We start from the raw sequence: 23769 nt of genomic DNA on the forward strand, positions 1-23769 counted from the left end.
TGCTGAAGATGAGGTTCCGGTGCCTGGACTGGTCTGGTGGAGCCCTGCAATACAGTCTGCAGAGTGTGTCACGCATCGTCATCATCTGCTGTGCCCTTTACAACCTGGCAATGAAACGGGGAGATGAGCTGGCTAAGAAGGAGATGGAGGAGCTGCATGTCTCCTCCGACAAGGAGGATGCCAATGGGGATGAGGCTGAGGAGGTCCTCAGAGGCAACGATGACGGGGATGAGGCCCTTGCACTGGCTAGACGAGGCAGGCATGCTCGGGATGCCCTCATAGCTGCTAGATTTGTGGAGAATGATGATGACAACATGCAGTGAGGTGACCCTATAGATCCTCACCGCATTTATGAACGTTTGACTCCAATCTGGCTTATGGCAGCACAAATACCCTCTGTGAGAATGCTCCTGTCATGGAGACGCAGTAGAGGCCCTAATAGTCACTCAGTTGCAGGAGGATGATGACGACATGCAGTAAGGACACTCCATAAATCTTTACATAGCCTCTGAGACTGTCTGACTTCTGTCTGGTCGAGGGCAGCTTGCTTGCTATCACAGAGATGCAGCCATGAAACTTTAGAAGCATCTGATTTTCTATCCGCCTTCAGCACCTGAGCCCTTCTGGAGCTGGAGCACAGCATCAGTGGTCACAGATGCTGAAGAGATGGGGGCCAGCGGCCCCTTAAAAGGTGCTGAGAGCACACGGAGAAAATGAGAGAACACTGTGGTGCCTGCCCACTACATTCTGGCAGCAATGACAAGCACCGCCGAGGTACAGGCATCAGTAATGTTTCCAGGGTGTGTGAGGCCAGACCATCACTTTGGTCTGAAGGCTGCACAAAGCAGGGATTTCCCACGTGTCCCTGGGAAGAGGCCCTCGACTGAGACACCTGCATTTATCTTGTGCAGAAAGGTTTCACATCTGAATGACACGAACACTGCTCATCAGAACAAGGAGCCATAGGTAGGGAGACATTCTTGGGAGTTTATTGACAATAGTGAAAAGTATGTACAAGTGATTAACACCCGTGCCCAGGCTGTGCAACTAATTCTCCTTAACTTTCCTAACCCTGCCTCTATGTCTTGTTGCTCCCTGGAAATCCACAGCGGAGATGGAGGCAGCCTGCTGACTGCAACGCCGTGTCTTTGGCGTGCGTTCTCTGGAGGGCCGAGACTTGGAGGGCCCCGGCCTGCTTTTGGGGTCCTGCTGTGTGGCAGTGGCACCCTCCTCGACTTGTGGAGCTGGAGTTGCTGAGGTCACAGGAAGAGGGTAGTCGGATTGGCCGAACACTCTCGGAAGCATCTGGGTGGATGGGTCTGGAGCGTGTACCTACTGATCCTCCTCCCTATGGGTGCCTGGGGCCCCAGGCTGACTCCTCGAGGAGCAGGGGAAGCTGGAGTGAAATTGAGCTGCCCAGCACCCCTAGGCATGACACAGTTGTGGGCCAACTATGGCATGATCAATGGAGTTGAGCCTGCGCAGCAGTGCAGAAGCGAAGGCCTGGACCAAGGTCCCCATGACGGCTGCCATCCTACCAGTGTTGACCTCGGTGCGTTGGCATGCTGGCACTCCCACCTCAGCCTGAAGGCAGATGGACTCATCCATCATGCCTTGCAATCTGAGGAGTGCAGCGGACATCCCTTCCCGATGTTTTCAAGCTTGCCTTTGCAGCTCCAGCAACTGTGACATGACCAAGTCCAGATTCTTGTCATCTGACTTGGACTCAACAAATTTCTGGCCTCCAGCAGTCCTCCGAATGCCAGGGACCTGGGAAGTCCCTGCTGCTGCCTGCTGTGGATCAGAGAGTGCAATGTGCTCACCGGATTGTGGTCCCGAGGCTACTCTAAAGCTAGGCCCCAGTGAGGTGTGTTTCTGCATTGGTGGAGGGACTTCAGGGAGGATGCCTTCAGATTCATCTCCAGAGGTTTCTACGGGGGCATGATTGGAGGCCCTGGGTCATGGGCTCTGTCGGCTGTTTGGCAGATGTGCCTGCGAAGGCAGTGGGAGATAATTAGTGCATGGCAGTGGCCTGTGAAAGAGGACATATCCCTCATGGCATGGCTGTCTGATGGATGTTGCACTGCTGGATCCTCACTTGGCAGTGCAGCGCCAACCTCACCATCAGCACAGGCCGGTCCAGATTGTGGCTGGCCAGCTGGATGGATCTGTTTTCAAAGTCCATGAGGACATTGATTTTGGGCATTCCACCACCGGTCTGTGACCTCTCCCTCTTGTTGTGTGCCAAATGTCCTGCATGGATAGAGATGGAGAAAGAGTAAGCAAGACGCCTGCCAGGCCAGATGATAAACATGCCTGGCCAGTGTGGGTGGTGCATGGTGCCATGGACTTGATGAGGACATGGTCCGCAGGGCAGACAAAGGTGTGTGTGAGAGAGTGAATGATGATGTCCCTTGAACTAGCAGTGAGTGAGATCCCTGTGGATGTGTGATGGCGTTTGTGAGTGTGAGTTGAGAGTGATGAGAAGAGTGACTTACCCTCTTCTGAAGGGCGTTGGCGTTGACCACTGCTGCCACCGCCTCCCAAGCTGGATTGGTCACATTGCTGCCCATCCTGTGGCCAGATGTACAGGACATCCTGATGGGCCTCCATGTCATCCAGCAGTCGCTCGAGGGACCCGTTGTTGAAGTGGGGGGCTGTGGTCTTTTTTCCTTTGCTGGCCATGTCTTCCGTACAGCAGTGGTGAGCTGGAAGAAATGAGCGCTGTGCTTGTGGCTGGACTTTAAACATGGCACCCGGCATGAAGAAGCGGCGGGATGATCATGGGCGGATGAATGAGAGCCCCGTCTCCATGGAAACGGCATGTTTCCTGGGAATGCATAAATAATGTGGTGGGTTTGGGACGATATGGCATGAAAACCCGCCATCACGGCCAGTTGGTAAAACGTCGTTTGCACTTAATGCAAATCTGGGAAAATTCCGCCCATTCTTACCATCGATTGATCTTTAAACCCTCAACAGGGAATCCACAATCACATTGTTTCAACTGGCAAAATGTATAATTTTTAATGCAAATGGCTGCAGCATCAAACTCCATCAAAATAGCCTTAGTTTTGAACTTCTGTAGGAACAACAGTGGGTGGTCTGCATAGACTAGAGCCTTTTTGCACTCTTCATGTTGCTTTTCTAATACCTGTATCAGACTTTGTACAGTCAGGAGCCTGGATTAACATTCGTCCAAAGGTTTTTCAATTTGTTTGGTCTATGTAACTTTGCCAAGAACAACAGTGCTGATTGATGGCAAACTATCTGGCTTTTGGGTTGTGGCAGCTGTGAATTGGAATCCAAGAAGTAATTCCCTGTCATAGCACGTTCTACCCTCTGGATTCAACAATTTCCTTTGTTCTCTTTTAGAGCCAGACTTTAAACTGTCACCAGTAAAGCTTTCTTTTTCCCAAGAGGGAAGTGTGATGACCTTTGACCCGGAAGCAGAACAGTAAGGAAAATTTGTAATGGCCCTTAAATTTGGAGCTCCCCAGCATCGGATTTGGGGGTTACCCCAAAGATGCCCTGGGGAATCCTCCTGGGAAGATCCCAGGTAAGGGTTTGTATGGCAATTGCCCAGAAGTGCACACTTCCTCTGGACAATTGCGTTGTGCTGGGAACCATCCGAAAATGTGGTTTAATCATAAATTTTGGATGGTTCTGCCAGGGCTCCAAGCAGCGCTGGCGAATGGAAGTGGCAAGGTGATTTTCAAGACCAGGTAAGTAGGTATTTATTTCTTCTAATTTCTGCAGGCCAGCACTTTCTGACACTAATCGGAAGTTACAGCCCAACATATTTAAAAGGTCTGTGGAATCTGTAATTGTTGTTAAAAATGTTTAAGAAGGACTTTTAAGAGTTTGTGTCAGCTGTAAAGGGATCAATTATAATTTTCTTGGATAATAAGAAATACAGGTCCACGTTTTTGCTTTTAAAAACAGATTCCAAACTAATCTGTTCATGTTCTAACTCCTGATTTCCATTTTCTTCCATGTTTCCATGTCTTTTCTAATGTCAAGGCTTTGAAAAAAAGTTTCAGCTAGCCAAACATCCAAATTGTTCTTCACAACAATTGAATTCACCTTATCCTGCTTAAATTCAGCATTATTTTTGTCTTTAAGTTCTTCTTTACGATTTAACCCTTTGGTTTTCTTTTCCAGGAGACGCAGGTTTAACACTACCTCCTTTTGTGCAGGCAGTTTATTATTCTGTTGGGCAAAATCCTTTTTCGCTGTTTTAAGAACTTCATTATGGTTATGTCAATATTAGCTAAAAAGATTGATACTTTATTTTTATTTATAGTTTATTTATTGTTTTAATTATAGTTTATAATTGTCTTAGTTTCTTTTTGCTTTTTGTCTTGCAATGCATTCAAGCTTTGTCTAATTCCTTTCTAGCAAGAGTGATTGCCTCTTCATTTTGAAGTTTTAACATACGCTGAAGATCACATATCCTTCCTCGCAGCTCCAGAGTGTCAGCACTGGACTCAACTTTTCCATCCTCCTTCATAGCATGTTTTCTCCCTGTTTTATGATTAGCTTTGAGCACTTTTGACATCTGCTTTGCCTCATCTTGATCTTACTTTTTCTGCATTTTTAATTCAGACGATTTTAACTCATCTCCAACAACCATTAACTTTTCCTTTTCAGCTGGATACTCAAATGTCATTTTTAAATTAGCAGGAAGAGTTTCAGACTCTCTGAACACATAAAGAAATAATTGTGACTTGCAAGAAAGGTAGTACAATAATCGTGGGTGACTTTAATCCTCATATCAATTGCACAATTCAACTTGGCAACAGTAGCCTGGAGGTTAAGTTCATGAAATGTATTTGGGACAGTTTCTCAGAACAATACATTCTGGAACTTACCTGGGACCAGGCTATTTTGGACCTCGTAATGTGTAATGAGACAGGATTAATTAAGTACCTCATAGTACCGGATTCTCTAGGCAAGAGTGATCATAACATGGTAGAATTTCACATTTGGCTTGAGAGTGAGAAATATGCATCAAAACGGGTGTCTTAACTTAAGTAAAGGCAACTACAAGGGTATGAAGTTGGCGAAAGAGGGCTGGGAAAATAGATTAAAAGATAAGGTGGTGAGATGCAGTGGCAGACATCAAGGAGATATTTCACAACTCTCAACAAAGATATATTCAATTGAGGAAAAAAGATGCATCAGCCATGGCTAACTAAATAAGTTCAGGATGGTATCAAATTGAAAGAAAAGATGTACAATGCTGTGAATTTTACTGGTTGGGCAGAAAATTGGGAAACTTTTAGAAACCAGAAAAGGATGACTAAAAGAAATAGAGAGAGAGAGAGATTGGAGTATGAGAGAAAACTAGCAAGAAATACAAAAAGAGACAGTAAAAACTTCTACAAGTATATAAAAAGGATAAGAGTAGTTAAAATAACCATTGCTCCCTTAGAGAATGAGACTGGGGAATTACTAATAGGAATTGAGGAAATGGAAGGGTCTTTGAACAAATATTTTGTATTCATCTTCACAGTAAAAGAAACAAAAAGCATCATAAATATAGCTGAAAATCAAGAGACAAAAGGGAGGGAGCAACTTGGTGCAATCACTATCACTACAGAAAATGTAATGGGTGGTTGGATCTTTTGTTCATTATGAAAAGGGGGATGTTTGTTTTTGAAATGTACTACATGTTCCTATTTGGCTTGCTGTAGTCATGTGACCCCTGCCATGTGGGAAACTCTGTAAGCTGCCATCTTGCAATCAGTTCAATTAAGACTCTCACTGAGAAAGCACTGCTGTCTTGGAACTCGAAACAAGCTCTTTGCAGGCTGCCATTTTAGATCAGTTCAATGAAGACTTATAATGAGAAAGCACTGCAATCATTGAACTCAAAACATGGTAGTGGGAGTGGATTTAAAATAGAGTTTTAGACCCTAGAAATGCTGCACAGAAGCTCAGAAAGGCACACAGAAATATTCAAATCTGCGAAAAGCTGCTAAAGAAGGACAAAGAAAAGCAAACACACACCAAAGACAAGGCTGCAAGTAAAATGAGTGAGCATGGCAGTAAACTTTCCACTCCCAGCTCCTGTCAAAATTAAAGGCGATATGTGCCAGAACTGGCAGTGTTTCCACTTGCAACGGCAAAACTACAAGCTGGCAACAGATTTAATTAAAAAGCCAGAACTGATAAAAGTAGCCACACTTGTAACACTGCTGGGGAGGGACTGCTACAAATTATATACCACCCTAAATCCATCCGACAAACGAAGAAAACAGATGGCAGAGATTTTGAAAGCCTTGAATGAATACTTTGAGCCCCGAGTGAACGTAACTTAAGAGCTCTCTGTATTCAACACTAGAGCTCAAGGGGAAAAGAACCCAATGGACAGTATGCAACTGCAGTAACACATTTTGCAGAACTATGTGAATTTGAACAACTAAAAAATAATCTGGTTAAAGATAGAATACGCTCAGGCATACAAGATCTCTCAATGAGAGAAAGTCTACTGACAGAGGAGAAACTTACATTCAGGAAAGCAATAAACACATGTAGAAATGTGGAGCTTGTAAATCGTCAGTTAGAGCACATTTATGACACAGCAGACCAGGAGATACATTATACTGAGAGATATTCCAGGCCGAAAGACCAAAACAATTGCAAACAAAGGACAGGATGCAAAGACTGCAGAGGACACCATATAAAGGAAAAGAAGAGTTGCCCTGTATGGGGAAAGCAGTGTTTTAACAGTAAGATGCAGAATCATTTCACACACAAGTGTTTGACAAGAAAAAAGCAAAACAAACCGATACAGAAGGCCACAGGAAAAATATCAGCAGAAGTGTCTGATGAAGAACTATACACGATACAACAGGTTGGTTCTGTCAAGCCTATAGGTGAGAAATGGTTTGTGACTGTTATAATGATGACCACAGAAGGAGAGTATCACGTGAACAAGAAGTGTCAGATAGACACTTGTGCATCATGCAACATAAAGACCTTCACAGACCTGTTCAAAGTAGCTCAACATGGCTGTCCAAAACTTAAGCACTTGAAAGTGAGGTTGAGGCTATGAGATGACACGATACTCATACTGAGAGGACAAATTAGTCTGAGAGCCCAATGCAATGACAAGAAGGAAGATTTAGAATTCCAGATCATAGTTGGGATGCAACAGTCACTTACCTCAGCTGGAACAAGTCTAAAGCTTGGGCTGGTAACCAAAAATGTGCTGACTGAGATTGAATGTAAAGCAGAAGCTCGACTAATCTGGAAGTTATCAACGCAGCAGAGACATTGAATCTGACAGACAAGCACCTTGCTCAAATCAACTGAACTACTCAACAAGATGGAACTCTTCCAATGCTACAAGAAGTAGGGATAAAAGGATGTCCTGAGAGCATCACCTGTGGCCACGAGAGCGTTTTGGGCATGCCCAGGCAAATTGACAGCCCAAGATGGCATCTTGTACAAAGGAAATAGAGTCATTATCCCTAAGGAGATGAGAGGAGAGATGCTGAAACGCATCTATGCAAGCCATCAAGGAATTGAATCAAGTCTGAGAAAGACAAGAGAAGTGCTCTACTGGCCAAACATGAGCAATGAAATTAAAGACCACAAAGGCCAGCGGGTTGCTTGTAATGAGTACCAAGCTAAACAAGCTAGAGAGCCATTGATGATGCATGACACCCCAGACAGACCATGGACGAAGCTGAGAGTAGACCTCTTCACTATAGCCGAAACTGATTAGCTTGTCACTGTAGACTACTATTCTGACCACTGGGAGTTAGACCAGTTGACTTCAACGACAACAGAAGAGGTAGTAGAATGCTTGAAAGCACACTTCAGTCGTTACAGCATTGCAGACATTATGATGAGTGATAGTGGCCCTCAGTTCACGAGTGAAGAATTCAGCAGTTTCACAAAGGATTGGGAAATTCAGCATTATACATCATCTCTGCAGTATCCCTAGTTCAATGAAAAGGCTGAGGTGGGAGTGAAAATCGCCAAAGGAATCACCAAGAAATTGAACAAATCTAGCAAAGATGTATACAAGGCAATCCTTGAGTGGAGAAACACACCGACTGAAGGCATGGAAAGTAGTCAAGTCCAAAGACTAATGTCACACTGCACACAAATCACTTTTCCAATAGCAAAAAAAACTACTGAAACCATAAAGCCAAATTTCATTTTGACAAGACTGCCCAACAACTGCCAGAGCTGAGCATTGGAGAGCCAGACAGGGTACAAACCTTCCATGTTCTCAACAGGAGTCAGCCCACGTGGCAAATTGGGACATGTGTGGAGCACTTGTCTCCTTGATCATATGTGGTGGACATGAAAGGCCAAAGGTGCTGGTGCAACTACAGGCATATATGAACAACGAGCAAAGCTGTCCCTTCACCACAGTTGGCCGGTCAGGGAGAAGAGATCTCACCAGCTGTACTGAGTACGGAACTACCATCAATCCCAGAGGTCCATGGGTACCCAACAATGGAAATGGAACAACAACAGTTACCATAGCAACAAGTGCCATGGTAACAACACTCTCTGGACAAGGAACATCACCCAGATGAACAGTCAATGACAGTGTGCATGCATACCATTAAGAGACACACATGGTTTAAAGGTAATGGGTGAAATCATCCCAGATTTTCACCAAGTGTGGTAGTGGGTGGGAAAAAGGATGCTTTGCCTGCCGACTACAATGGAAGCTTTTCATGACGTATCGCATCATTATTTATGCATTCCCAGGAAACATGCCTGGTCGCTGGCAGAGTGTCCTCTGATTCGCCCGCCCCACCGTCACCTCAGGCCTTCAGTAAATTGGGTGCCATATTTAGAGGCTGCCCCTGCAAAGAGCTAGAACTCTTCAGGGATTAGGAAGCTGCTGGGAACTGATGGCTGGCAAAGGGAGGAAACATGCTGCCCCTAGAATTAGCAACACCTCCTTGAAGCATCTACTGGAGGCAGTGGAGGCCCACTGTGAAGTCCTCTAACCCGCTCTGGGCGAAGGTCAGCATGCAAGGTCACCAGTCCAGCGTGGGAGATGGTGGCAGCAGTGATCAGCACCAATGCCCTGCAAAAGAGGATAGCCACACAGTGCAGAGTGAGGATGAATGGTCTCATCCATTCTGCCAGGGTAAGTCACTCTTTTCATCACTCTCAACTCACACACTCACAAACTCAACACACATCCACAGGGATCTCATACCTCAAGGGATAACACCACTAACTCTCACACACACCTTCACATCTCCATCAGGCTCATATCCTCTTGACCTTGTATCCTCATCCCATCCATGGCTCCACTCACCACACAAACATTTCAGTCAGTGCCATGCATCCTGCTCACACTCTCTTCATCTGCTTTCATGCAGGAGAAGCTGGCTCACAACAGCAGGGAGAGGTCCCAGATCAGGGGTGGAGTGGCCCACATTAGGCCCCTCACTCACTTTGAGGAGTGTGCCATCACGCTGATTGGTGAGGACGTGGACTGTGCCTGTGGCGATGGTGAGGTCAGCGGCGAACACCCACCTGAGGATCCTGTACCACATCATTCCTCTCAACACAACTGTGAGAGCTCTCTCTCCTGCTTTTGACTCTGCTGCCATGCACTAATTAATTACCTCTATTTCAGTTTACAGGGAGCTGTGCAAAGTGACTGACACCCTCAGCCAGCCAGTCCCTCAGCTCCATCCAAGTCCGCACCTCCAGCAAAGAGGACACCTCTTCCATTGAAGAGCTGGAAATAAGCAGCCTGGAAGGTCCATCACAGCGCTTACCCACATCGTCCACCAGCGCAGAGACACACACTTGGTGGGACATAGATCTAGAGCGGGCCCAGGTTCACAATCTGGTGGTCACCACACATGTCTCAGCAGGAGGATGCAGGTTAAGCCGAGCTCCCTGGGACTTGGAGGACTGCTGGGTAAGAAGCATCTGTGAGGTCCGAGTCAGGTGACAAGCCTCTGATTTCGGGCTTCCAACTCATCGTGGAGAGTCAGCAGAAGGCGTGGGAACATCATGCAGAGCTGTTGGAAGCCCTCCATAGAATGGCATGCGAGTCAGAGGAGTGCATCTGCCTGCTTTCTGTTGAAGTGATGCCCACATGCATGGGTATGGAGGCCTCCATGGGAAGGATGGTAGACGCCATGGAGACCCTGGTCCAGCAGAATGCGGAGATGTGTGCAGGCCTGCACTCCATCACAGTAGCCATGGGTGAGTTCCTGCAGTGGCAATGCAAGAGGGAAATGGGGTGACTCAATGTCCCTCCAAGTGCTCCTTCCCCTCAAGGAGTCAGGCCGGGGCCCTCGGGCACCTGAAGAGAGGAGGGGAAGCAGCTGGACACTCCTGGGTCATCCACTCAGGAATCCCTGGGGCTGTCCTCTCCCTCCGCATCCCCTTCCACTGTGACCCCCTCAAAGTTGCCCTCTGTCACCGCAGAGGGAGCAGCTGGCCCACAGGAGGACAGCCAAAGCAAGCCAGGGCCCTCAAGGCCTTGGGTCTCCAGAGAACACATGCCAAAGTCATCAGAGGCAACAGGGCCAGCTATTGCACAGGCTGTCTCCACCCCTACTGCGGATGTCAGGGCAGCACCTAGAAGAAGTGGTAGACCGAGAAAAGGTAAGAATTTCTGATCACAAATGGTTGCACGGATGAACACATTTTGTCACTTCATAATCTGAAATATATTAACTTTCACTGAATAGTGTGTAATGTTGTCTTCCAGCTTCATTGACAGGTTTTGCGGGTTCTCCCCCTGTAACCTCCCCGCCCCACCCATCGCATGTGCACGAAAGAGTGCAGAAATCTCCCTGAGGCACAGAGCTGCCTCAGGGAGATTAGTTTAAGTTTAAAAAATTTTAATAAAGGAAAAAAAATTTTTTAGGACATGTCCCCTCATGTGAAACTATCACATGAGCTGGGAGATGTCCATGAATTTTATTGAAACATTTTTCAAACCTTTAAAAACCTTCATGAAACCTCATCCTGCCCATGGATGAGGTTCCCTGAAAAATGTGAAGGCCGCCTGGGCTCTTTGCCTGCCCACCAACCTTAAGGTTGGACGAGCAACTCAGTGTATTGATTTAATTGATAGTTAACTGGCCTTAATAGGCCTTTGACTGTTCGGCGGGTGCGCAGCCGACTCGGGTGCGCGCCTGCCGAACTGAAAATCTGAATGACGCGCGGTGACATTGGGACACACGCCCGACGTCACCGCGCGCCATTTTATGCCTCGGAGAGCAGGCCTCGCCTCTGCTTGCCGAGCCGAAGATTCTGCCCCTATAGTCTCAAAAGAAGTGGCTGCTGACATAGTGGATACATTGGTTGTAATCCTTCCCTAGAATCTGGAAAGGTCCCAGATCTTCTGTTGGTAGTGCAGATGGTTTCTCTTTTTGCTCATTTATCAGGTTTTTTTAACCTGACTCACCAAACTTGTTGCCAATTCCTTTCAGCTTCTGCAGCTCCCATAGACCTTATTGCGACTCCTATCAGCTTTGAATCTTGGTCTATTTACTACACCAGCTGCCTTGTTGTCATCTTTCTCCCTTGCACTGATCCCACTGCTGCTGCATCCTGGGAATCAAAGGCTATTCCTTACATGGGTCGAGGCCAAATCTGCTTAAGCAGTGGAGAGGGGATTATTCATTCTTATCAAATTCCATTGTAATCACCGTTCAGGCTGCTGGTGAAATTGCCTGTAACTGAAGAAAACTGACAGGATAGTAAGATATTTTTAGTCATTCCAAGCTAAAAGTCTATGAGGTAGGCCTTCTGAAATGCAGGAACAAAATTTGCTATCAAAGTAACAGCGAAGCTAATGGTGCAATTTCAGGCAAAGAACCAATGTGTGGTAAATGTGAACATTCAAAATTGGCTGATCAGCTTGCACCGCACCTTACCATTACCTTCACAAAAATTGCATTTCACTGTTTGTCTTACCATTGGCAGGCATGAATGCCATTCTGTATTTGCACAGTAAATATGAACTAAAGCCACCCCAGATATTTAGGGCTAGTAATGATAATTTTTAGTTATTGCCAATCAACCTCTCTGGCATGGAAAATTAACTATTGCTAGTGTTGAGAGTCAATGATTCAAGTTTGAAGTTTTCAAGAAGAGTTTAAAAATGTCACATTTAAATGTTTTTTCTAATGTTCCTTTCTGTCTCTATCTCTCTCTTAATCTAATCTTTCTCCCCCTCTCGTTATTTAGCTTTATATACCTGGTTTGACATTAAATTCACTATCCTTCTCAGTCCTTTCTATGTTAATTTTTCAACCCTTAAATCTCATTGGATAAGGAGATGCCGTGTTCACTCAGGTCCCAGATGCCCCATTTCTCTCACAGCTGTGTTATCATCTTGGAATTTCAGCAACTTTGTGAAGGGTGCAGTGGCAAGTCCAGCTAAATGTAGTCACAATTAGATGCCCAGCTACAAGTTCTGGCCCAGTAATTTAAAATGACTGCAGCTGCATCATATGACTGGTAGCAAGGGATTGACACTCGCAAGCATGTTCCAAGCACCTCCATAGAGGAGTAGGAGTGTATTAATGCAGCACAAAAGACCATGCAATTCTACAGTAGCATAACTGAGTTATAAGAGACATTGAATATTTACTTAGTACCGAAAAGAGTGTTTAGAGTTGGTAGGAAAGCCTTATAAGTATTTTCAGCTGATACTGTTATTATCTTGAATGTTACATTGTTGTATAACAAAAGTCTTTCCCACAAGGATGTCACAGAGCGGCTGCAGGACATTCTTCTGGGGAAGGGTGAACAGCCAGAGGCCATGGTACACACTGGTACAAAAGGCATATTAGGTAGGAAGGGGTGTGTGGTCCTGCAATCAGAATTTAGGGAGCGAGATAAAAAATTATCAAGCAGGACTTCAAATGTAGTAATCTCCGGATTACTCTCAGTGCCACGTGCCAGTGAGTACAGAAATAGGAGGATAAGGTATATGAATGCGTGGCTGTAAAGATGGTGCAGGAGGGAGGGCTTTAGATTCCTGGGACACTGGGACTGGCTCTGGGGGAGATGGCACCTCTACAAGCTGGACGGGTTGCACCTGAACAGAGTTGGGACTGAGTTCCTTGTGGGTGTTTTGCTAGTGCTGTTGGGAGGGCTTCAAACTAACTCAACAGGGGTGTGGGAACAAAGAGAAAATATTAGAGAGGAATACCAGGGTGCACAAAATACTGGGAGGGACAGATAGCACTAGTATAGAGAATAGTAAGTTAATAGGTGAAGTCAGGGTGAGGGAGAAAGTAACAAAATTTAAGTCAGGCTTACTACGCATGTATGTGAATGCACAGAGTATAGCAAATAAGATGTCCCAGAGGGTTCAAGGACAGAATCAATTTGGCTAGAGCTAAGGGACAAGAAGGGTGCAATTAAGTTGCTCAACGTAGTCTATAGACCGCCAACTATTGAGAAAGACGTAGAAGAATAAATCTGCAGGGAAATTGCAGAGATGCAAGAATTATAGAGTAGTTATAATGGGTGACTTTAATTACCTGAATGTAGACTGAGACAGCTGAGAAGGGTAAAAGTTCCTAGATTGTGTTCAGGAAAATTTTCTACAGCAGTATGTGTCCAATTCAACAAGAAAAGACCTGATTCTTGGAAATGAGATGGGCCAAGTAGATCAAGTGTCAATGGGGGAACATTTAGGTGACAGTGATCATTGTATTGTATGTTTTAGGATGATGATAGAAACGGATGATAGGTAATCCAGAGTAAGAATAATTAACTGGACGAGTGCTGATTTCGATGGAGCAAGAACGGAATGGGGTCAGATAGACTGGAATGAAAGATTGGCCAGAAAAACTGCAGCTGAACAATGGGCTATGTTCAAAAAGCACAGTCAAGGTATATTCCATTGAAAGGGAAAGGTAGGGAAAACAAATCCAGAGCTCCCTGGATGAAAAAGGGATTGAAATTAAGATAAAGAAGAAAAAATGCGCTTCTGACAGGTGCCAGGTAGAAAATACAATTGAGAACCAAGAGGAATACAGAAGGTTCAGCGGGGAGGTGAAAAGGCATATTAGAGAAGCAAAGAGGGATTATGAGAAGAGATTGGCAGCCAACATAAAGGGGAATCCCAAAGTCTTCTATAAACATATAAATAGTAAAAGGGTGGTAAAAGGAGGAGTAGGACCAATTAGGGACCCAAAAGGGAATTTACAGATGGATGAAGGGGCCATGGCTGAGCCATTAAATGAATACTTTGCATCCGTCTTTACTAAGGAGGTAGATGCTACCCACCCAGGCTATGGTGACAGACGAGGAAACTCTGTCACTACAAGTGTTCAAAATTGATAAGGAGGGAGTGTTGAATAGACTGTCAGTACTTAAAGTTGACAAGGCACTGGGACCGGAAGAGATGCATCCAAGGATATTGAAGGAAGTGAGAGTAGGAATTGCAGGGGCACTGGCCACAATCTTTCAGTCTTCCCCAGATTCAGGGGAGGTGCCAGAAGACTGGAGAATTGCAAACATTACACCCTTGTTCAAAAAAGGTTGTAAGGATAAGCCCAGCAATTACAGGCCAGTCAGTTTAACTTCAGTGGTGGGAAACATTCTAAAAACAACTATTCGGGATAGAATTAGTAGTCACCTGGAAAAATATGGGTTGATAAGGAAGAGCCAGCATGGATTTCTAAAAGGGAATCGTGTTTAATTAATTTGCTGGAATTTTTTGAAGAGGTAACAGAAAAGGTCAATGGGGGTAATGCTATTGATGTGGTGTACATGGATTTTCAAAAGGCATTTGTTACGGTGTCACACAACAGACTTGTGAGAAAAGTTATTGCTCATGGAATAAAAGGGACAGTAGCAACGTGGATACAAAATTGGCTGAAAAATAGGAAGCAAAGAGTAATGGTCAATGGATAGTTTTTGGGCTGGAGGAAGGTTTGTAGTGGAGTTCCCCAGGGTCGGTATTGGGACCCTTGCTTTTCCTGATATATATTAATGATCTAGATCTTGATGTACAGGGGACAATTTCAAAGTTTGCGATGATACGAAGCTTGGGAGTGTTGTAAACTGCGAGGAGGGCAGTGTAGAACTTCAAAAGGACATAGCCAAGTTGGTGGAGTGGGCTGGTAGGTGACAGATGAAGTTCAATTCAGGGAAGCATGAGGTGATGCATTTTGGTAGGAAAAACATGGACAGGCAATATAAAATAAGGGGTCAAATTTTGAAACGGGTGCAGGAGCAGAAAGAACTGGGTGTATATGTGCATAGACCATTGAAGGTGGCAGGACAGGTGGAGAAAGCAGTTAATAAAGCATATAGTATCCTGGGCTTTATTAATTGGGGCATAGAGTACAAGAGCAAGGGGGTTATGCTGAATTTATATGTGATGCTCGCTAGACCTCAGCTGGAGTATTGTGTACAGTTCTGGGCACCACATTATAGGAAGGATGTGAACACATTGGAGAGAATGCAGAAGAAGTTTACAAGAATGGTTCCAGGGATGAGAAACTTCAGTTACAAAGATAGATTGGAGTGGTTGGGACTGTTCTCCTTGGAGAGAAGAAGGTTAAGAGGAGATTTGATAGAGATGTTCAAAATCTTGACGGGGCTGGTAAGAGGATCGAGAATGAGAGAGTACAGATTTAAAGTGATTTGCAAAAGAAGGAAACATAACATGAGAAAAAACTTTTTTCACACAATAAGTGGTTCAGGTCTGGAATGCGCTGCCTGGAAGTGTGGTGAACTCAGGTTCAATTGAGGCATTCAAGGAGGCACTAGATGATTATTTGAATAGAAAAAAAACGTGCATTGGCACGGGGAAAGGCAGGGCAATGGCACTAGGTAATAATGCTCATTTGGAGATCCAGTGCAGTCATCGCTGGGCCGAATGGCTTCCTTCTGTGCCGTTAAAATTCTGTGATTAAAAGGGAAAAACATTTCCAACAAAATTAATTTCCTATAAGCACAATTATCTGCATGATTATTTTTAAAATGAATTTAGATAGCAGAAAGATTCCATTGCAATGTTCATATTATTACATTTGTCCAGATCTGGGTATATTTGGATGTTCAGTCACATGGTTAATCAATAGGCGGTTTGTACTCATCAGGGCTCTAATGTAATCAATTACAAATAAATACGTCATACAACCACACAGAGAATAATAAATCACTTTGTTTAGGGAGGGATGAATGATTAGACCACATGATAACTGCAAAGTATTAAGACTAACAAAGCCTAACAAATTTGACTGAATTTTTCGAGGAGGTGACTAGTTGTGTAGATGAAGGTAGTGCAGTTGATGAAGTCTATGTGGACTTCAGTAAGGCTTTTGACAAAGTCTTGCATGGGAGAATAGTCAAGAAGGTAAGATTCCATGGGATCCAGGGCAAGTTGCCAAATTGGATCCAAAATTGGCTTAGTGGCAGGAGGCAGAAGGTGATGGTCGAAGGTTGTTTTTGCGATTCGAAGTCTGTGATGAGTGGTGTACCGCAGGGATCGGTGCTGGGACCCTTGCTGTTTGTAACGTACATTAATGATTTAGACATGAATATAGAAGGTATGATCAGTAAGTTCGCAGATGACATGAAAATTGGTGGTGTTGTAAATAGTGAGGAGGAAAGCCTTAGATTACAGGATGGCATAGATGGGGTGGTAAGATGGGCAGAGCAGTGGCAAATGGAATTTAATCCTGAGAAGTGTGAGGTGATGCATTCAGGGAGGACCAACACGGCAAGGGAATATACAATGAATGGTAGGACCCTAGGAAGTACAGAGGATCAGAGGGACCTTGGTGTACATGTCCATAGATCCCTGAAGGCAGCAGCGCAGGTAGATAAGGTGGTTAAGAAGGCAAATGGCATATTTGCCTTTATTAGCCGAGGCATAGAATATCAGAGCAGGGAGGTTATGTTGGAGCTGTATAAAATGCTAGTTAGGCCACAGCTGGAGTACTGTGTGCAGTTTTGGTTGCCACACTATAGGAAGGATGTGATTGCACTGGAGAGGGTTCAGAGGGGATTCACCAGGATGTTGCTTGGGCTGGAGCATTTCAGCTATGACGAGAGACTGGATAGGCTAGGGCTGTTTTCTTTAGAGCAGAGAAGGCTGAGGGGGACCTGATAGAGGTATACAAAATTGTGAGGGACATAGATAGGGTAGATAGGAAGAAACTTTTCCCCTTAGTGGAGGCGTCAATAATCAGGGGACATTGATTTAAGGTAAGGGTCAAGAGGTTTAGAGGGAATTTGAGGAAACATTTTTTCACCCAGAGTGTAGTTGGAATCTGGAAGACACTGCCTGAGGGGATGATAGAGGCAGGAACCCCCACAACATTTAAGAAATATTTAGGTGAGCACTTGAAACATCACAGCATGGAAAATTGAATTATGATAGATAGGTGCTTGATGGCTGTCACAGACATGATGGGCCGAAGGGCCTGTTTCCATGCTGTATAACTCTATGACTCCTTTCAAGTGATAACTATTTCACATTTACACTTGTGTGTAATTATATCATCTAGTAAGAATCATTGTGTATTAAAATATTGTATGTTCCAGTTTCTGGTAAAGTTTTAAATTCTGGTGCATTCTACAACAGTTTAGTTACCAATCTGGTATAGTTTCCCCCTTCTTCACTTTGCCTGGCCTTACTTGATAAGGGATTGGGAAAAAAAAAACTCCCACTTTAATATTTCGAGTAACTTTCAAAACACTGCTCAGAACTAAGTGGGTAAAAGTGAAGTTTTCTTTTGCAAATCAATGACAGATGCTGTCATAGCAGGAACACAACTTTAATAGCACAACATAAAGACAATTAAGCAATATTTCTAAAATCAGGGGTTGAGAAAAGATAGTCAGATCCTCCTAATTGGATATCAGTTCTTAAAATATTTTTGAAGGTGGAGAGCATTGTTTATGGTATTGTTCATCCTGTGTTAGAGGACACAGTTAATGCTTTGCGATGTGCAGTCCAGACAATACAAATTCAGAATCATTGATTTACAGGGATTTACAGTCAAATTGTGATTTATTGCAGCGTTGTAATGGCGTTATTCTTAAGGCTTAAAGTTGTTTTGTACAGAAACTACAAATCAGTGCCTTAATTATTATTAAAAAGTTTACTTTAATTGTGAATTTATTGCTATCTCAACGCTTTAGAAGCATGGTTTGCAGAGGAAGATGTTCCAGGTTGCAAATTAGTGGGAAATAAATTAAAAGAACTGTGTATAACAGAAATTGGGTCCGCAACACCAGTCCTTTCTCACCCTCAGCGAATTTCTTGCCTGTTACCAGTTAATTATTAATTGAATTCCTGCCACTTCTCTGAGAAACATTCAAAGACTTTTTGGAGTTCAGGGTGCTGTTTATACAAGACACAAAATACCAGTGAGCAAATTATATGTGCTCAAATATAAAACAAAGCGACTGGGAAAAATATTTCGTCAAGTCTGGCTTCCAGCATTTTCTGTTTCTATCTCAGGTCCCCAGCATCTCACAGTGCTGGATGTGCTGCTCTGGGGCTGAGTGAGGAGTGGGGGGTGATGATTTGTAACTGTTTCGAGTTGCAGAATGAAACGCAGTGGGCGGAGCGCACTGAAGCTGCGGACTCGCCGTAGAGAGGTCACGGGACCGGTCTCTTGGCAACAGCACGGGACCGGCAAGATGGCGAACGTGACCAACAAAGTTTCCTGGTCCAGTAAGGATGATGAGGCTCGGCCCGGAGAGAGTACCCCGTTACTGAACGGCTCCCCCAGCGCCTCTCAGAGCCCGGCACTGCCCCGACAGGTAAGAGGCCGCCAGGTGTGGCTCCTGGCCGCTTGCAGGCGCTTCCTCATGTTTACACCCAACACACACGGCGCTTGTTATGCCCAAACAGGCTGGTGTTTATGGAACCGTCGCCGCCGCTTAAGGGCTCAATTGCTTCGCCATTAGCAGTAAAAACACATAACAGAAGATTTGGAGATCTCTCACCCTTGGTGCCCGGTCAGTTTACATTTAAAGCCATCTGTCTGCCCTCTTTAAACAGGCGTTTATTGACCAACAAGAAGAGAATTTCGGTAATAGGTTTGAAACTGTGATAGGTATAAACTGTCGGTTTAGTGGAATATTTTTTTCAAGTATTCTGATGGTGCTTCAAACTAGGAAGTCGGTTCAGGTTCTTTTAAGCATGTCATGTTTGTGCGATATTAAGTTCTGGGTGATCTGTAACTGAAAAGGTCGAGTCTCTCGGCGTAGTTGTTCTAATCATTCCGTTCTATGCAAAAGCTCTGATCTAATCTCTGGGTTTTGATATTATTTGTAAACTATTAATGGTAATCTTAAAATTCAGATTAGATTACATGGTATAGTAACCTTGAATGGAACTTGAGTAGATTAAAAAATGTAATTTGTGCCCAGATTCCAACTCTGAAATCATCTTGAAAATTTTGATTGCCTTGCTCGTATATGTCCAAAACCATTATATGAATGTTGTGGACATGCTAATGTTAGAAGCCTCAAGGCAGTGTTCAGAATATTTTCACGCAATACTTGCCCAGAGCGGCAGTCTGTCTTTGGGTAAGACACTTTTATGTCCCCCTGTATCAAACACTTTCCACACATGTTAAATTGACAATTCTTCAGCAAATCTTCAGTTGGATGGAAGAGTTGGACTCCTTGCAAACCAAAAGCGTCCCAAAAAGACCTTCATATCATACGTATCTGCTGATAGGCAGCTTTGGGTGTTGTGTGACTTCTTCTATACTGCTTCAGAACTGTACAGTTGAAATGTTTTTTCTTTTATAGAAGCAAGGGACAGTTGGGCAAATTCTGCAGATTCTGGGGCTGATGGCAACAGTAATACATTTGATGCAGGATTGTAAACGTTACTGTTCTAGCAACTTTAGTTTTTGGACTATTCAGTCTGTTGTGCCTGTGCTGGCTTTTTGAGAATGTATTTGTGCTTTGTCTCATATCCCTGCCTGTGCATGCAGCTCGGCAACCTTATTAGTTACGCTGTGGACATTGTTGTATGTACGGTTTGACACTTCCTTTAACAATTTTGCAACTTTCCTCAATCTGGTCCCTGCAATTTTTGTGATGTTTCCAATTTTACTTCTGTTTACATCTGTCATCTGATATCATTTCTGCTCATGTCAGCCATAGCTCAGTTAGTAACTTTCTCCCCTCTAAGTCACAGGTTTCTGGTTTCAAGTCCTACTCCAGGACTTAAGCATAAAAATAAAGGCTGATGCTCCAGTACTGAGGGAGTGCTGCACTGTTAGAGGTGCCATCTTTCAGACAAAATGTTAAACTGAGTCATTATCTGACCGCTTGGGTTGAGGTAAGGGATCCCAAAGCACTATTTCAAAGAAGAGTAGCGGAGTTATCCCTGGTGTCCTGCCCAATAGTTATCCCTCAACATCAGCATCAGAAAAAAACAGATTATCTGGTCATTATTTCATTGCTGTTTGTGAGAGCTTGTGTGCAAATTGGCTGCCATGTTGCCCACATTACAACAGTGATTATACTTCTCTTCATTCACCTGTCAAGAGCTTTGTGTCCGGTGGTCATGAAAAGCTCCATATAAATGCAAATTATTTTACTCCTTTCAACTATTTTCTGCTTCTGCTTTCCCTGCTCCACACAAGCTCCTCCCAACTCCCCCCTTCTAACCATATCAACATATCCTTTTATTCTTTTTCCCTCTCATGTGCTTATCTAACTTCCTTTTAAATGTATCTATGCTATTTGCCTCAACGACTCCTTGTAGTCAAACAATCCACATTTTTACCATTCTTTTGGTAAAGACATTTCTCCTGAATTCCCTGTTGGATTTAGTAGTGACGATTTCACATTTATGAATTAATTCTTGGACACTCCCAAAGTGGAATCATTTTCTCTGTCCACCTTAAGAAATTCTTTCATAATTTTCAAGACCTCTATCAGATTACACCTCAGACTTCACTTTTCTAGCGAAAAGACCTCTAGCCTGTTCAGCCTTTCCTGAGAGCAGTATTTGGCCTCCTTATTCTTGCCACCACAATGCAAATCCTCAGACTTACATAATTTTGATATTTATTTGCCAATTACACTCCCACTCTGAGAATCTTTTCAAATCTTGTATTTTGTTGCATACTTTCCCAATATTAACTACATCCCCAAATTTGGTGTTTTTTGCAAGTTTTTAAAATTATACTTGCGATTTCCAAACCTAAATCTTTATGTAAATTGTAAACTACAGTGGTCTAAGCATCAATCCCTGTGAAACATCACATTTTGCCAGTCTGAGTAGTTAACTGTAAGCCCTACTATCAGCACTGTTTTTGCAGTTGGATAAGAAAAAGACTTGTGTGTGCATCCAAAGTTCATGGAAGAACATGGAAGCCCTTTCCAACTGCTAGATAACGCTGCTAACAATGTGAAGTAAATGGATCTCTGGAATGTGATAAGCAGACTTTGGATTCATATCTAGATGTCAGCAAGATTGGTTTAATGAGAATGGTAAATGCAGCTGACTTCTGCATGATAGGAACAGGAGAATGCATCAAACTCCACTTGCTGATCCTGGTTCAATGACCGAGATGGTTGCTTATGCAGATCTTTGTCTGATGGCATCAAATGCAACATTCCCGTTGTAAAGCTAACAAAACTGAGTTGCAGGGATAAGTTGACAGGCGTCACATGAGACGCTTGCATATAGAATTAACAGCTGTTTATGGTACAAGTAAAGAGCCAAGATAATGGATCACTGATGATGAATTGAGCGGTGATATGTTTAAGAATGGGTACTCAACACTACATTGTGCAGTTCTGAAGAAGCATCGGACCCATTCTGCATGTTGGATGTTTCACTGATCGTTATGAAATAGAGGCTGCCACAAAGCCTATGAAGAATGGTAAGATACTAGGATCATTGTTCCCTTTTAAAATTTAGTTGTAGTGTGCAGCCTGTTTTTTCAACGGTCGCTTTAAATTCTTTATGCGTAATTTTGCACTAATGTTATTTATCACAGAACTAGGCCTGCGTGATACCTTTTAGGTTGCTGTGGGGTTGTGTGCTGTGTAGCTTATTGAGGACCAGGACAAAATAACATTACTGGAGAGATTTACAAGATTGGGTGTAGAGCTTTTGCTGAGTGCTTTCCCTACTTGTTCTGCCTAATTTAGAGAGAGAATGTCTCATAGCACCTAAAGGGCCTGATGCAATATATTTTAAAAAAGAGAGAAGTCTGATTGGAATATGTGTTGGGGCATCTCACGTTTATCTTTCAGTGCCAAGATTCTGAGTCAGATTTTTCTTAATCACCTGCTTTATTTTGGGCAGGTGGCTTCTGGAATCACAATACAGATTCAAGGCTAGTCTATGAAAAAAGAAAATAAAAGTGAAAGGAAAATCATGTTTAACCAATTTATTGGAGTTTATTGAAGGAGTAACATGCACTGTGGATAAAGGGGAGTCTGTAGACATATTGTACTTGGATTTCCAGAAGGCATTTGATAAGGTGCCATATCAGAGGTTATTGTGGAAAACAAAAGCTCATGGTGTAGGGGGTAACATAATAGTATGGATAGAAGATTGGCTGGCAGAAAACAGAGTATGCAAAATGCGTCTTTTTCTGATTGGCAGAATGTGATGAGTGGAGTCCCACAGGGGTCTGTGCTGGGGCCTGAACTTTTTACAATTTACATCATTGACTTAGATGAGGGGAATGATGGCATGGATCTAAATTTGCAGATGGCACAAGGATAGGTAGGAAAGTATGTTGTGAAAAGGACATGAGGTTGCAGAAGGATATAGATAGGTTGAGTGAGTGGGCAAAGATCTGGAAAGTGAAGTTTAACGTGGGAAAATGTGAAATTCTTCACTTTGACAGGAAGAATAAAGAAGCAGAGTATTACTTCAATGGAGAACAGCTGCATAATTATGAGTTGCAGAGGGGTTTAGGTGTTCTGGTACATGAGGCACAGAAGGTTAGTATGCAGGTACAGCATGTAATTAAGAAGGCTAATGGAAAGCTGTCCTTTGTTATGTGAGGCATTGAACATAAAAGTAAGGATGTTATGCTTCAGTTATACAGAGCATTGGTGAGACTGCATCTCCAATTACTGTGTGCAGCTTTGGTCTCCTTATTCAAGGAAGGATGTAAATGCATTGGAGGTTTCCTAGATTGATAACTGGAATGAGCGGGTTGTCTTATGAGGAAAGGCTATACAGACTGGGTTTGTTTCCACTGAAGTTTAGAAGTGTGAGGGCTGATTTGATTGAAGTATATAAGATCCTGAACGGTCCTGACAAGGTGGATGTGGAAAGAATGTTTCCTCTTGTGGGTGAGTCCAGAACTAGGGACACTGTTTTAAAATTAGGAGTTGCCCTTTTGGGATGGAGATGAGAAATTTTTTCTGAAGCTTGTGTGACTTTGGAACTTTCTGCCTTGGAGGGCAGTGGAGGCGGGGTCGTTGAATATTTTTAAAGCGGAGGTAGATTCCTGTTAGGCAAGGGAATCAAAGGGTAGTGTGGGTAGATGGGAATGTGGAATTCAAAGCACAAACAGATAAGCCGTGATCTTATTGAATGGCGGAGCAGACTCGAGGGGCTGAATGGTCGTCTCCTGTTCCTATTTCTTATGTTTCTTATGGTAAATTGAGATTTTTGGTGCGTACCCTGCATCAGGCCAATGAACAAGAGATAAGCAGGCATTTTAGTATGAGGCAAGAAAACAAATAAATACTGTGGAGAAGGAATGACCGATTTTTAGATGTCAACTTGCACAATGCTGCATTAAAACAAATAGGAATACAAATACTTTAAGA

The 23769-nt window shown here is 43.6% G+C and overlaps 1 protein-coding gene across 1 annotated transcript in view; it reads left to right on the top strand.

Annotated features, from left to right (window-relative positions):
• Positions 1 to 18586: 18586 nt before the first annotated feature.
• Positions 18587 to 23769, top strand: part of clcn7 (chloride channel 7) — an 86659-nt gene continuing 81476 nt past the window's right edge. The window contains exon 1 of the mRNA XM_078558708.1: positions 18587 to 18762. Coding sequence (XP_078414834.1) covers positions 18640 to 18762 — 123 coding nt within the window. The 5' untranslated portion in view covers positions 18587 to 18639. The remainder of the gene's footprint in view (positions 18763 to 23769) is intronic.

Source organism: Cetorhinus maximus, chromosome 15 (genome assembly GCF_964194155.1).
Source record: "Cetorhinus maximus chromosome 15, sCetMax3.hap1.1, whole genome shotgun sequence".
NCBI lineage: Eukaryota > Metazoa > Chordata > Chondrichthyes > Lamniformes > Cetorhinidae > Cetorhinus > Cetorhinus maximus.